General features: G+C 43.2%; 1 protein-coding gene across 10 annotated transcripts in view; it reads left to right on the top strand.

Moving 5' to 3' along the window:
* The window catches only part of herc1 (HECT and RLD domain containing E3 ubiquitin protein ligase family member 1), a 219481-nt gene that overhangs the window by 161637 nt on the left and 41619 nt on the right, over nucleotides 1–16225 (top strand). For 9 of the 10 annotated variants that reach the window (XM_061815706.1, XM_061815707.1, XM_061815705.1 and 6 more), the window contains 9 exons: nucleotides 442–494; nucleotides 5059–5259; nucleotides 5835–6009; nucleotides 6214–6481; nucleotides 10350–10563; nucleotides 10926–11182; nucleotides 11263–11390; nucleotides 15006–15142; nucleotides 16014–16214. In XM_061815706.1, the coding sequence (XP_061671690.1) occupies nucleotides 442–494; nucleotides 5059–5259; nucleotides 5835–6009; nucleotides 6214–6481; nucleotides 10350–10563; nucleotides 10926–11182; nucleotides 11263–11390; nucleotides 15006–15142; nucleotides 16014–16214 (1634 nt within the window). The remainder of the gene's footprint in view (nucleotides 1–441; nucleotides 495–5058; nucleotides 5260–5834; nucleotides 6010–6213; nucleotides 6482–10349; nucleotides 10564–10925; nucleotides 11183–11262; nucleotides 11391–15005; nucleotides 15143–16013; nucleotides 16215–16225) is intronic. The other variant, XM_061815713.1, reaches the window with a different exon arrangement.

Below are 16225 nucleotides of genomic sequence, written 5' to 3' on the forward strand. Positions count from 1 at the left end.
GCTCTTAGATGATGAACATCACCTCCAGAAAAAAGTTTGTTGATTTTGAAAGATGTCGGGGGACCAGATTCACCCGAGTACCCGCAGGTGCAAGGTAGCCCGTGAGGCATGTTCTGAAAATACCACAGCTTTAAATTTTGAATCTGACTTGCTTATGTTATTTAAATTTTTAAAATATCAGTAATGTCACGTCATACAAAAAATTAAAACAAAAATATTGTATGTATTTATAATGAACTATGACTGAAGTTTGTTGCAAACAAGACATGTAGCCCTTCGTACAATCAGTTCTCACGAAGTAGCCCTCAGCCTCAAAAAGGTTGATGACCCCTGAGTTAGACCCTTTTTTTTATATTTAATGGTTTTATTTTCAGTGGAGAAAATATACATTGTTTAATATCACTTACTTTTTTTATTTGATTTTTTAATATAATTTTTTAGATATAAGGGTCAGGCTCCTGACCTTCTGGGGAAGCAAGACAGTGTCTATGAAGGTACAGTGTCCATTAACTTTGAATGCTATAAAAAAAATATAATGGCCTGATTTACTAACATTCCAAATACTGGCTGCTAAATTGTGAGCTCAATCTAACAAATCAGGTTAGTCTCAGGTTTGATTAATAACATTGTGTATGCTAAATTGATCAACACCTGTCACCAACCTCAAACAGTCACATTCCAAACTCCACGAGGGCCAAGACCAAAGACCTGACAAAGGAAAGCTCAAACAAAATTGTAGACCTGCACCAGGCTGGGAAGACTGAATCTGGAATAAGTTAACAGCTTGGTGTAAAGAAATCAACTGTGGGACCAATTATTATAAAATGGAAGCCATCCAAAACCATCCATCCATCCCAACATACCTACCCACCTACCTAAACGCCCACACACACACACACACCTACCTACACACACTACCAGCCGAGAGACATAATCTCTCCAACGTGTCCTGGTCTCATCCCTGGGGTCTCTTTCCGGTGAGACGCGCCTCGAATACCTTACCAAAGAGGCATCCGGATCAAATGCCCCAGACACCTGTTATGAACGAGCTTCTCACCCTATCTCTAAGGGAGAGCCTGGACACCCTGGGGAGGAAACTCGTTTCGGCCACTTGTATCCGGGATCTTGTTCCTTCGGTCACGACCCACAGCTTGTGACGAACGCAGATTGACTGGTAAATTGAAAGCTTCGCCTTTCAACTTAAGTCCCTCTTTACCACAACAGACCGATACAAAGTCTGCATCACTGCAGACGCTGCACCGATCCGCCAGTTGATCTCCTGTTCCATTCTTCCTTCACTCATGAACAAGACACCACGCTACGTGAACTCCTCCACTTGGGGCAGGATCTCATCCCGACCCGGAGAGGTCACGCCACACTTTTCCGACTGAGGACCATGGTCTCAGATTTGGAAGTGCTGATTCTCATCCCAGCCGCTTTACACTGCTACAAATCGCTCCAGTGAGCGTTGAAGATCACAGGTTGATGGAGCCTACAGAATGACATCATCTGCAAAGAGCAGAGATGTAATGCTAGGGCCACCAAACCGGACACCCTCGACGCCTCGGCTGCACCTACAAATTCTGTCTAGAAAGGTTATGGATAAAATCTGTGATAAAGGGCAGCCTTGGCGGAGTCCAACTCTCACCGGAAATTAGTCCGACTTATTGCCGGCAATGCGGACCGAACTCTTGACACCGGTTGTACAGGGACCGAACACCCCATATAAGGGGGGCTCGGTACCCCCCCCCCCATACAAGTATTGGACTGGTTGGCCGAACTCCCATGCACCCTCAAGGATCCTGCCGAGTGTGTATAGCTGGTCCACTGTTCCTCGGGGAGGACAAAAACCACATTGCTCCTCCTGAATCTGAGATTCGACTTCCTGATGGACCCTCCCCTCCAGCACCCCTAAGTAGACCTTACCAGTGAGGCTGAGGAGTGTGATCACCCTATAGTTCGAACACACTTGTTAAAAAGGGGGTCCACCACGCCTGTCTGCCAATACAGAGGTACTGTCCCCGATGTTCATGCGATGTTGCAGAGGTGTGTCAACCAGGAGTACCCCAAAACATCCAGAGCCTTTAGGAACTCCAGGGGAATCTCATCTACCATCGGGGCCCTGCCACCGAGGACCTTTTTTATCACCTCGGTGACCTCAACCCCTGAGATAGAAGAGCCTGCTTCAGAGAACCCAGACTCTAGTTGGTGGAATTGAGGAGGTCTATTCTCCCCACTGTTGCACACAACGTCCCAAGTTGAGGTCAGCAGTGCCCCATCTTCACTATACACAGTGTTGACCGTGCATTGCTTCCCCTTCCTGAGACGCCAGACAGTGAACCAGATTTTCCTCAAAGCCATCTTGATGTCGTTTTTCATGGTCTCACCAAACTCCTCCCACACCTGGCTCTTTGCTTCAGCGACCACCGAAGCTGCACTCCGCTTTGCCAGCTGATACCTATGAGATGCCTCAGGAGTCCCACAGGCTAGAAATGCCTGATGGGACTCCTTCTTAACGGCATCCGTCACATTTGGTGTCCACCAACGTGTTTGGGGGTTGCCGGCACGACAGGCACCAACTACCTTACGGCCACAGCTGCGGCTGGCCGCCTCAGCAATGGAGGCGCGGAACATTGTCCACTCAGACTCAATATCCCCCGCCTCACCTGGAACATGAGTAAAGTCTATCGGAGGTGGGAGCTGAAATTCCTTTTGACGGGATCAACCATTCCCAGCAGAGCCTCACAATACGTTTGGGCCTACCACGTCAGCCCGGCATCTTTCCCCACCATCGGAGCCAACTCAGCACCAGGTGGTGATCGACCTAGGGTGTTCTTTTGCCAAGTGCGCATGTGGACGCCCTTATGCCTGAACATAGTGTTCATTATGGACAAGCCATGATGAGCACAGAAGTCCAATAACAGAACTCCTCAGGGATTCTAATGGGGGAGGTGGTTCTTATCAGTCACACCCTTCCAGGTCTCACTGTCATTGCCCACGTGGGCATAGAATCCCCCCAGGAGAGTCATGGCGTCTCCAGAGGAAGCGCTTTCCAACACTCCATCAAAGGGCTCCAAAAAGGGTGGGTACTCTGAATTTCTTTTTGGTGCATAGGCACAAACATCAGTCAGGACTCATCGGCCAACCCGTGGGGAGGAGGGAGGCTCCAGTCTCATCCACCACGTTGAACCCCAACGTACAGGCGCCAAGCCGGGGGTTAATAAGTATGCCCACACCTGCTCGCCGCCTCTCATCGTGGGCAGCTCCAAAGTGAACCAGAGTCCAACCCCCCTCAAGAGGACTGCTTCTAGAGACCAAGTGGTGTTTAGAGGAGAGTTTGAGTATATCTAGTCGGAACTTCTCAACCTCAAACACCACCTCAGGGTGCCAGAGAGGTGACATTGCATGTCCCTAGAGCTATTTTCTGCAGCTGGGGATCTGATTGCCAAGGTCCCCACCTTCGGCTACCGGCCAGCTCGCATGAACCCGACCCCTAAGGCCCCTCTCACAGGTGGTGAGCCCACTGGAAGGGGGACCTATACAAGACCTCTGATAATTTCACTCAACCTCAACAAGCAGGAAAAATTGTCACAAGAAGGGTAAGCAAAAATCCCAGAACAACATTAGGGGCCTAGTTAATGACCTGCAGAAGAGCTGCGACCAAAATAACAAAGACTGTAAGACTCAGACCCTGTTACGGTCACCCATGCTTTAGGGCTGTTTTTCCGCAAAGCCACCAGGATGATTGATCCCTGTGAAGGAAAGACTGAATCGGGCCATCTGTCATGAGATTTTCTGTGAAAACCTCCTTCCCTCAGCAAAGGCATTGAAAATAAAACATGGCTGGGTCTTTCTGCATGACAATGATTACAAACACACTGCACGGGCAACGGAATAATTCCATCATCAGAAGCATTTCAAGGTCCTGGAACCTACCCGCTCTCCAGATCTTAAGCTCATAGAAAATCTTTGTAGGGATTTGAAACTCTATGTTGCCCGACGACAGCGCGCCAAAAAACATCCCTACATTGGACGAGGGTGCATGGAGAATTTCACCAAAATAACAGCCACAATGTGTGGGTATCTTGTAAAGATTTACAGAAAATGTTTGGCCTCTGACATTGCCTTTTGCTATTGATCAAATACCTTTTCCCCACCATAATTTGCTCATAAATTCTAATAAAATCAAACTGATGTTATATTTCCTTTTTTTTTTTCCTCATTTTGTCTCATGGATGGCATACACTTATGAAAATTACAGGCAACTCTCATCTTTTTAAGTGGGAGAACTTGTACAATTGGTGTACAATACTTTTTACACCACTGTAGGTAGATCTTATCATGGAGAAAAGATGGATAATTTTACTTAATTTATCTTTAAGTGGAGGGAGACTAGCATAGTTAGAATTTATATTAGGCACAAATAGCAATGACAAAGGCAGTCTTGACGACTTTCCATATATAAATGTAATACAATGTAAAAAGTTTCATATAGATAGAATTTATGAGGAATTTATTCTTCTGCATGTACAACTCTTTCAATAAAGTCTCCAGTCTGGATTCTGCAGGTTGGGAAAGAGTTAGGGGTACACGTGATGAAAAAACCTTGCTGTGTATCTTTGCCTTTACCTTGGAATGAACTTCCATCATTTTATAAGTCACCACTAAAACTAGCTAATGATGTTCATTGGTTTCTTACGTTACTCCTACTTTTGTTATAATACTTTGGTAAATGTTGCTTGTTACCTACTATGTGGGTGCTTAGATGAGCATTAGGGAGTGTACTAGCGTAAACACCCAAATTTTCTTTTCTCCTCACAATTTCTCGGGACAGCTACAATGTCATCAGTAAGCTTTATCATAATTTATCTGTAAAGTCTAAAGCCATACCTTCATCCAAATGTACTTTATACCTTCTAACAATTATTCTGTTTATGCCATGCAGCCCTACTTCCATGTTTGCATTTAAAAAAAAAAATGTAAATCTTTAGTAAATCAGGTTCGAAATGTGTTTTCCATTGTTCTTTGAGTTCACTTTTTTTGTGTGTGACACTGCAGAGGACTGGGACATGATGGATGTTGGTGAAGATGAGAAGCTAACAGGAGAAGAAGAATTTGAGTTTTTGGCAGGTCCATTAGGTCTGAGTGAATGTAAGACTATCCCAGAGGCTGTTCAGTTCCCAGATAGTGACCCTTTAGGGGCCTCTGCAGCCATGGTAACTGCGACCAACAGTATGGAGGAGACACTGCTGCAGATTGGTTAGTGTGTTCTATCAGAAGTACTGCCGCAGTGGCTTAAAAAAAAAAAAAAAAAAAGTCTGTTACAGAATTCATTTTTGATTAGTTGAGACATATACACCAATATATTGTGTAATTTCCACACACTAGTTCTGGGATCTTCCTTGAGCTACTTTTACCCAGTGATAGTGCTGGAGAGCTACTCGTTTTTAGCACTGCGTATTTATTAACACTGGTTATTTCCAGAGCACAGGTAAATGTGCTTCTTTTCCACCAGAGCTGAAATTGATTACTGAGTTAACTTGAATAATTAGATTACAAAAAAGGTTGAAGTAAAATCTCTGCCTTGAAGCATTTTTATTGCTGTTATTGTTTACATACAACCATGCTGTTCAGAAATAGGTTGGAGCCATGCAAAAGATCCAAGAAACTGGTTAAAACCTCACTTATTAAAAACTATTGCAAATATATGATACATGTATAACTCGTGAAGAGACATAGATGCACATAAAAAGGACTCACCCAAAAAATTTAGGCCATCAATGACATGCTGTAAGCACAGTTCACAAAGGTAAATTCGGTGCATTTATTTGCAGGTTGTCAGATATCCGTGGATAAAAGTTCTTCAGGCAGGGTAACACTTGGGGAACAGGCAGCTGCCCTCCAGAACCCTCATGACCGAATCATGGCCCTGAGAAGGGTGACTTGTGCAGCCCAGGTTCTTCTTGCCAGGACCATGGTGATGAGAGCCCTCTCTCTGCTCTCTGTCAGGTAGTTTAGACCGACATACATTGGTGGAAAACCCTTTTTTACTGTCCATTCACTAAAGCAAATGTAAATGACATACATGTACACCTTGGTTTTCTTTCTTTGGAATAATGCTAATATGCATTATGCATGTGTAATATGTATGTTTTTGTCCTGTCCTCTACCTTTATATCCTTCTTTCATCATCACTACTTCCCTGCCACATAGCGGTTCAAATTGCAGCCTTGCAGCTGGCCTGGAGTCACTTGGTTTAACAGATATCAGGACTCTTGTCAGGTTCATGTGCCTGGCAGCAGCAGGCCGAGCCGGACTTTCTACTGGTCCTATAGCAGCCTCTGGGCATCCTGAAAGGACACGTGGAGCTACCAAGGCCAGCAAACCCATTTCCTGTCTCGCTTATCTCAGCACAGCTGTGGGCTGCTTGGCCTCCAACAGCCCCAGTGCTGCCAAACTGTTGGTGCAGCTCTGCACTCAGGTATTCTCTTTTACTTTACGCAAGCAAAAACCTATTGATAAAATAGAAAAGATATTCTAAAATGTAATTTACTATTAATAAAGCCCAGGGTTATTGTGTCGCCTCACACCTTTTTCATTTTTCTGATCGGATTCAAAGAATGACACCATTGATTCTGTGCTCTTGACAGTTTCATCCAATACTTGTGTTTTAAGTAGTCTAAGTGCGATACATACAGTGCAACTTGAAAGTATTCAGACCCCTTCACATTCAGGCTTACTCTAAAAGTTGATTTGAGTATAGTTTTCTTTTAAAAAAAATCTACCTAAAATATGACATAAGTACAATGTAAAAATGTTTTCAAACATTTGTGTAATTCAAGTATATTAGGCAAATGAGTATTCACACCCTTTGATATGATACTCAAACTTAAACTCAGATTCATCAGATTTCCACTCATCCTTGAAATACTTCTACATGAATGGACTTCACCTGTTGTCAAGTCAGTTTGATTCAACATAATTTGGAATGGGACACCTGTGTGTGTGTGTGTGTGTGTGTGTGTGTGGTGTGTGTGTGTGTGTGTGTGTGTGTGTGTGTGTGTGTGTGTGTGTGTGTGTGTGTGTGTGTGTATATGTCAAAGACACAGAAGAGGAGGAAAGCGGATTCGTCGGCAGAAGAAGAAGAGGAATGCACAGAGCCTACAACTAAGGCTAGGGACTTTGAATGTTGGGACTATGACAGGAAAAGGTTAGGAGTTGGTTGACATGATGACTAGGAGAAAGGTTGACATATTGTGCATCGAAGAGAACAGATGGAAAGTTAGTAAGGCTAGAAGTTTAGGAGCAGGGTTTAAATTATTTTACCATGGAGTAGATGGGAAGAGAAATGGAGTTATTTTAAAGGAAGCGCTGGCTAAGAATGTCTTGGAGGTGAAAAGAGTGTCAGATCGAGTGATGAGACTGAAATTCCAAATTGAGGGTATTATGTATAATGTGACAAGCGGCTATACCCCACAAGTAGGATGTGACCTTGAGTTGAAAGAGAAATTTTGGAAGGAACTAGATGAAGTAGTTCTGAGCATCCCAGATAGAGAGAGGGTTGTGATTGGTGCAGGTAATTAATGGACATGTTGGTGAAGGAAATAAGACGAAGTGATGAGTAAGTACGGCATCTAGGAAAAGGAACTTCGAGGGACAGATTGTGGTGGGCTTTGCAAAAAGATGGAATCGGCTGTGGTGAACAGAAGAGGCAGGAACAGAGAGTGACCTACAAGAGCGGAGGGAGAAATACGCAGGTGGATTATATTTTGTGCAAACGATGTAATCGGAAGGAGGTTACTTACTGTAAGGTCGTGGTAGGGGAGTGTATCTTGACAGCATAGGATAGTGGTATGTAGGATGACTGGTGGTAGGTAGGAAAATTAAGAAGACAAAGATAGAGCAGAGAACCATGTGGTGGAAGCTGAGAAAAGAAGAATGTTGTGCAGCTTTTCGGAAAGAAGTGAGACAGGCTCTCGATGGACAGGAGGAGCTCCCGGAACACTGGACTACAACAGCCAATGTGATCAGAAAGACAGGCAGGAGACATGGTGTGTCTTTTGGTAGGAAAGGGGAGAAGGAGACTTGGTGGTGGACCCCCAAAATACAGTAAGTGATACAAGGAAAGAGATTAGCAAAAAAGTGTTACACTGGTAGGACTGAGGATAGGCGTCAGGAATACATTGAGATGCGTCGTAGGGAAAAGGAAGAGGTGGCGAAGGCTAAACAAGAGGCATATGACGACATGTACACCAGATTGGATACAAAAGAAGGCGAAAAGGATCTCTACAGGTTGGCCAGACAGAGGGATAGAGATGGGAAGGCTGTACAGCAAGTAAAGGTGATTAAGGATAGAGATGGAAATGTGTTGACTGGTGACAGTCATGTGCTAAATGCTGTAGATGGAAAGAATACTGTCAGATGTTGATAAATGAAGGAAATGAGTGAGTGGCAATGATTAGTGAGGGGAAGTCAGAAAGGCACTACAAAGGATGAAAAATGGAAAGGCAGTTGGTCCTGATGACATACCAGTTGAGGTATGGAAGCAATTTGGAGAGGTGGTTGTGGAGTTTTTTGCCAACTTATTCAACAGATTACGAGCAGGTGAGAAGATGCCTGAAGAATGGCGGAAAAGTGTGCTAGTTCCCATTTTTAAGAATAAAGGCGATGTGCAGAGCTGTGGAAACTATAGAGGACTAAAGCTGACATGATGAAGTTATGGGAAAGAGTAGTGGAAGGTGGACTCAGGGTAGAAGTAAGTATCTGCAAGCAACAGTGTGGTTTCATGCATAGAAAGAGTACCACAGATTCATTATTTGCCTTGAAGATGCTAGTGGAAAAGTACAGAGAAGGTCAGAAGGAGCTAGAATGTGTACCAAAGGAGGAACTGTGATACTGCATGCGTAACTCTGGTGTGGCGGAGAAATAGTAGATTAAGAATCATTAGAATAGTACAGGACATGTATGAGGGCTGCAGAACAGTGGTGAGGTGTGCCGTAGGGGTAACAGAAGAATTTAAGGTAAAGGTGGTACTGCATCAGGGATCAGCCCTGAGCCTCTTCCTGTTTGCTGTGTAAGGATAGGCTGCCAAATGAGGTTAGACTGGAATCCCCTTGGACCATGATGTTCGCAGGTGATGTTGTGATGTGCAGTGAAAGCAGGGAGCAGGCGGAGGAACAATTAGAAAGATGGAGACATCCACTGGAAAGAAGAGGAATGATGATTAGCCGAAGTAAAACAATATATGTTCATGATATATGTTCGTGAATGAGAGCAGCGTAGGAGGAAGAGTGAAGCTCCAGGGAGAAGAGAGAGCGAGGGTGGATGACTTCAAATATCTCAGGTCAACAATACAGAGCAATGGTGAGTGTGGCAAGGAAGTGAAGAAACGCGTCCAAGCAGGATGGAACAGTTGGCGGAAGGTGTCTGGTGTTCTATGTGACAGAAGAGTCTCCGCTAGGATGAAGGGCAAAGTTTATAAAACAGTGGTGAGGCCGGCCATGATGTACGGATTAGAGACGGTGGCTCTGAAGAAACAACAGAAACAGAACTGGAGGTAGCAGAAATGAAGATGCTGAGGTTCTCGCTTGGTGTGAACAGGCTGGATAGGGTTAGAAATCATTTCATTAGAGGGACAGCCAAATTTGGATGTTTTGGAGACGAGATCCGAGAGACCAGACTTCGATGGTTTGAACATGCCCAAAGGCGAGAGAGTGAGTATATTGGCAGAAGTGTGCTGAGGATGGAGCTGCCAGGCAAAAGAGTGAGAGGAAGACCAAAGAGAAGGTTGATGGATGTTGTGAGGGAAGACATTAGGGCATTGGGGGTTAAAGAGGAAGATGTAGGACATAGGCTTAGATGGACAAGTCGAAAGGAAAAGAATACAAACCTGTGTACATAAGTGTTGGTCGTGCATATCAACAGAAATCAAGCAAGGAATTGTCTGCAGACCTCTGGGACCTGATTGTGTCAAGGCACAAATTTAAGGAACATACATGAAATACATACAAAAGAATTTCAGCAGCAATGAAAGCCCTGAAAAGCACTATGGCCTTGACTATTCGGAAATTTGATCACTAAATGCGGCATTCCAGTGTTCTCTTTGGGAGATAGAATCATCCAGAAGATCAACCGTTGCGATTGTCAATTTACCTTATAACACAAGAATGAACCAAAGCACGTAGCCAAGATGGCAATGGAATGAGTCTCATTTCTGTAAAAATCGGCATTGTAGGTGGAGTCAAATACCTTACTTTGTGTTTGACTTTGCAGAAATATTTGCTGTTCCTGTGTGTCACTATAAATTGGATTTATTTTTATTGTTGACACCTGTTTCTTTTATTTTCCAGAATCTGATCTCTGCAGCAACAGGCATGAATCATACAACAGTAGATGATGCTGTCCAGAGGAAATTCTTACCAAGTTTTTTACGCAGTGTGGCTGAGGAGAACAAGCTTATTACCTCTCCAAACTTTGTAGTGACACAGGCTCTGGTCGCTCTTCTGGCAGATAAAGTGGCCGAACTCAGGCCTGCTTATGAAAAGGCTGATGTGGAAAAAAGAGGTGTGTTTTCATAGCATAAATGAAGTATTGAGAGTTGATTAGATATTTAGATGAGTTTCTTTCTACCTTGACATTTGCTACTACATACACTACAGTTTACCTCAAAATGTAATTGTCGAATATTTTAAACACAAAAACATAATTGAGTCAAGTCCAAAGATTTTGTGATTCATCTGCTGTGTTGTATACATTTTAGGTATCTAATTGTAATTTGGAAAAAAAAAAAAGCTGTTTGGGGCATACTCGCCTCCTTTTTAATGTACCGTACATCACCTTTTTGTTTTGCATGGTTTTTTTTGTCTTTGTTTGTATTACATTCTCTCACTCACAGGCAATCCTTCTCTTGTTTCCATGTCAAGCAGGTCTAATTGCGCATTTGTATGCCCATCCTTCCCATAATCCCTCCGCTGTAGGCCCTCTTGAGCTAGCCAATGCTCTTGCAGCCTGCTGCCTGTCCTCCAGACTTTCTTCACAACATCGACAGTGGGCTGCCCAGCAACTGGTGTGCACACTCGCTGCCCATGACCGTGACAATCAGAGCAGGCCACAGACCTTTGCCGATATGGCAGGGGACCTGCGAAAGTGCTCTTTTATCAAGTTAGAAGCTCATCAGAGTAGGGTGGGTTGTCATGAGAATGCTCGTATGCTTGTTCCAAACTATTGTATTTGACATTTAAATGCATTTTTCTTTTGTTTTAGGTACTCACCTGCTGTTGGTCCAAAAAGAAAAGCTTATTGGCAACTAGTGGCAATGATGGCACAGTCAGGGTGTGGAACGTTACCAAAAGCCAGTATACCCTCCAGCAGACCTGCATCTTTAATAAGGAGTAAGACACAGAAACACAAAACATCCAAAAACCTTGACGTGTTCTACACCTATAAAAGACTTTACAATTGCTAACGTGTTAGTCTTCATCATTGCGATTTTTGCTTTGCACAATTTTTGCATTAACTAACATTATAATCTTAGTTTGCTTTCAAATTACAAACCCTAATTCCAATGGAGTTTGGATGTTATGCAAAACACATCAATCCATCCATTAATTTTCTTCCGCCTATCTGAGGTTGCCGGGGCAGTAACGATAGCAGGAAAGCCCAGCCTTCCCTCTCCACAGCAAATTCTTCCAACTCTTCAGAGGGGATCCCGAGGTGTTCCTAAGAAAGTTCAAAGACATAGTCTCTCCAGCGTGTCCTGGGTCATCCTCGGGGTCTCTTTCCGGTGGGACATGCTCCGGACACCTCACCAGGGAGGCGTACAGGAGGCATCCAAATCAGATGCCCCAGCCCCCTCATCTGGCCCCTCTCAATGCGGCGGAGCAACGACCCTACTCTGAGCCCCTCCCGGATGACCAAGTTTCTCACCCTATCTCTAAGGAAGATCCTGGACACCCTGCAGAGGAAACTCATTTGGTCCACTTGTATCTGGGATGTAGTTTTTTCAGTTATGACGCACAGCTCATAGCCATTGGTGAGGGTAGGACCGGTAGATCGCCCGGTAAATAGAGAGCTTCGCCTTTCTGCTTAGCTCCTTCTTCACAATGGACTGATACAATGCCCACCTTACTGGAGACGCCGTACTGATCCACCTGTCATTCTTCCCTCACTTGTCAACAAGACCCAAAGAAATTTGAACTCCTCCACTACCCATACTCCCAAAACACCCTCCAAAGGACTCTCTGAGAGACACAGTCAAACTTCTTCTCCAAGTCCACAGAACACATAGACTGGTTGGGCACCCTTGATTCCTCTGCTGAGGGTGTGGCGCTGGTCCTCTGTGACGTAGCTAACACCAGCTGTAGCGACACCTCTGACTTGAAGAACTGCAGCGTTTTTTCAAAACTTATGCACCGGAGAGACACAGTGACGTCAGCGTATGTGTGCACAAGCGTACACACTTATGAAATATGGGCGCTCACGTGCGCGAAGCTTAAGTGAGACAGTGAGCAGTCACAGAAAACTGAGTGACATGAATGGAATTATTTCCAAAGCTTAATGCCACTACGATAATGTAGGAACATTTTGCAGTGAAGCCTAATGAACACAGCCATCCTGCTCACGGCAATAAGATGATCAAATTTGTATAAAGTACCAACAAAGATGTGTCTTAAAACCTAAAACCTCAATGTGTCAAATCAATTTCAAACACAATCATTGCACTCAATTTCTTCTAAAAAAAAAAACAGGGTGCAATATTTCCAGTTTCACATAAGCTTGCAGTCATGAAACTATTTCCCCAAAAATGCAAATGAAAATGTGACATCATGCTGCATATGATGCATATGTGTTCACATTCCATAAAGTAGGCAATTGTGTTACATACTTACTATTGTAATAGATGTAGCCATTGAAGATGTTGACAGAAGCTACAGGCTTTTGGAAATTCCTGGGGCGGTACGTTCGCCCACCAAATTACTGGGGGCTTACATTTAGAGATTGCTGTACACTTGCATGCCAATAAGCCACCGCCACCTATTGGTTTTGAGAGAGGTACAGTGCCCTCCATAATTATTGGGACCCCTGATTAAGATGTGTTTTTTAGGTTCTAATAATTTTTTTTTCTAAATAATATGGGACCTTAATGGAAAAAAAGAGAAAAATCCAACCTTCAATACAAGTGCATTTATTCAGTGGGGTAAAAATACCACATAAAGAAATAATTATTTGACATCAAATAATGTGTGTCACAATTATTAGCACCCCTGGTGTTAATACTTTGTACAACCCCCTTTTGAGAACAAAACAGCATCTAATCTTCCATAATGTTTCACAAGATGGGAAAAGACAGAAATAGCCATTCCTCTTTGCAGAATGTCTCCAAATCATCCAAAGACCTGGGTCCTCTCCTCTGTACTGTCCTCCTCAGCTCACCCCACAGGTTTTCAATGGGATTGAGGTCTGGGGACTGAGATGGCCATGGGAGGAGCTTGATTTTGTGTCTGGTGAACCATTCTGTGTAGATATGGCCATATGTTTAGGGTCATTGTCTTGCTGAAAGACCCAGTGACGACCCATCTTCAGCTTTCGGGCAGAGGGCAACAGATTTTGATTTAAAATGTCCTGGTATTTCAAAGCATTCATGATGCCATGCACCCTAACAAGGTTCCCAGGGCCTTTGGAAGCGAAACAGGCCCACAGCATCACTGACCCACCCCCATACTTCACAGTGGGTATGAGGTGCTTTTCAGCATGCGCATCTTTTGTGGCAGGCCAGACCCACCTAGAGTGTTTGTTGCCAAAAAGCTCAATCATGATCTCATCTGACCAAAGCACACGGTCCCAGTTGAAGCTCCAATACCGCTTGGCGAACTCCAGATGTCTGCGTTTATGATTGTGAGTGAGGAAAGGTTTTCTCCGTGCATGCCTCCCAAACAGCTTGTTGGCGTGTAGACAGCGCCTGATGGTTGATTTGAAGACTTTGTGACCCCAAGATGCTACCATTTGTTGTAATTCTGTAACAGTGAGCTTTGGCGATCTTTTGATTTCTCTTACCATCCTCCTCACTGTGCATGGTGGCAAAATAAACTTGGGTCCTCATCCAGGCTTGTTTACCACGGTTCCACTTTTGAACTTCTTAATTATTCCTCTCACAGTGGATATGGGCAGCTGCAGTTGAGTGGCAATCTTCTTGTAGCCTCTGCCTGACCTGTGAAGGTTGACGCACATCTGCCTCACTTGTATGCTGTGTTCCTTTGTCTTTCCCATGTTTAAGAGTGGATAAGAGAAATGGCCTCTGTGTCGCGTCATATTTATACCCCAGGGAAACAGGAAGTGATGAATTCCTACATACTCTGGTAAACTTTGTAAACTACTGTAGAAATGACAGAAAAGCTTCAATTTTATTTATTTCCTGGGAATTGTTAAGGGTGCCAATAATTGTGGAACAGGTGATTTAATGAAAAATAAAAAATTTTAATCTGGGATTTTTTTTTTCTTTTCTTACAATTCATTTGAGTTGAAGTACATTTTCCTAAAATTGTCAGTGTGACAGTATTCTTCTGCAATAAACAAATTTATTTTAAGGCTTTTAACACATCTTAACCGGGGGTGGCAATAATTATGGAGGGCACTGTATATACTTTGATTCAAATATGCCATCACTACCTAGAGGTTTTGAAAGACGTGTAACCTACACTTTCATTCCAATATGACAGGGTACTTATGACTGCATATATGTAGTTGTGTAGGGTATTCCTGAATTTTTAGGTAAACTTTGGGAGTGAGTGTTAAACATGCGCGCTAATTATACGTGAGAAATTATGGTAGTTTTTCTCCAACCAGTCAGTACTATGTAGCCACATCTCTCTATAACTTGAATACTGTATTATTCAATTGGTTAAGTCATCATTTGGAAGTAACTCAGTTTTTTGTTCTTGTTTCAATAATTACAATAATATCAATTTATATAAGCATTTTTTTTTTATTTTGTTTTCTTTTCTTTTCAGAGATGGTTCATCAGTGGAAGGCCGGACATGTATGGGTTCACCTAGTGACTTTTCCCTAACTCCACTGGCTTGGAGTGTGACTGGAAAATATCTTGCATCTGCCGTGGAGAAGATGGTCAACATTTGGCAAGTTAATGGTAAACATTCAACCTCGTCTTCACTTTTTCAGCCTGATATTTTGCTAATGAGAATTAATTAGTAGTTATATTTGTTCATTAAAAAAGTTTCAATAGAGCTAAATATGTTTATCGTACTCGCCCTAAACTACAAATGGCATGTTCTAATGTCATACAACCTATAAGTGGCAGATTATGTACATTCATTGCTTCCATTAAAAGAAAACAATTCTCCCACCACAAATTTTGCTTGGACCACTCCCTAAACATGATCATCCACAACAGTTGAATTATAATAGAGTTTGTTGGTGCTTCTTAATATTGTATTGTCTCATGTGAATTTGTATAAACATAGCACAAAGAGTAAGGTAATTTTTGTTGGTAGATTATTTTTGTTCTAACAGGGCTTCACAAGTCAAAAAAATAATAAAATTGAATGAATACAGCTCAGTGGTCTATCTTGAGCATCTCTGCATGACAGTCACAGGTTCTGGTTTGTTGGGTTTACTGAAGATAAAAGACTACTTGGGTGGTGGTAATATGAGTGTGAATCGTTGTGCCCTGTGATTGACTGCTTTACCCCTCCTCTTCCCTAAAGTTTGACGGGATGAGATCCGTCTTAATCGCATCCCAAATGAGAGCAAGTGGTATTTGAATTGGATGGATATGTTTTACTGCACATAGAAATTCCATACAGTATTTATTTGTTTTCAATTTGTCATCCATTTACCTGTCATTGCAATAAGACTTTCATGATTGTTGCTGGCAAACTGTGTACAAATCTTGCCAAATGAATCATCCAAGTGATTCACTGAGCGAAAACCTGACAGGACTTTCCGAAAGTCACAGCAATTCATTGTTTTATGACTGGACTCTCATTTCCTTCTTGAAGGTGGTAAAGGCCTTTTGGATGTGCAGCCTCACTGGGTTTCAGCCCTGGCTTGGCCTGAAGATGAAGCAGAATCTTTGTGGTCTGGGGAACCCACAGACATGCTTTTGGTGGGTCGAATGGATGGATCACTGGGCCTCATTGAAGTACTGGATTCCTGCAGTATGCACCGAACAGAGTTGGAGCACTGCTATAGGAAAGATGGTATGGAGATT

Source organism: Syngnathoides biaculeatus, chromosome 3, assembly GCF_019802595.1.
Source record: "Syngnathoides biaculeatus isolate LvHL_M chromosome 3, ASM1980259v1, whole genome shotgun sequence".
NCBI classification, from domain to species: Eukaryota; Metazoa; Chordata; class Actinopteri; order Syngnathiformes; family Syngnathidae; genus Syngnathoides; species Syngnathoides biaculeatus.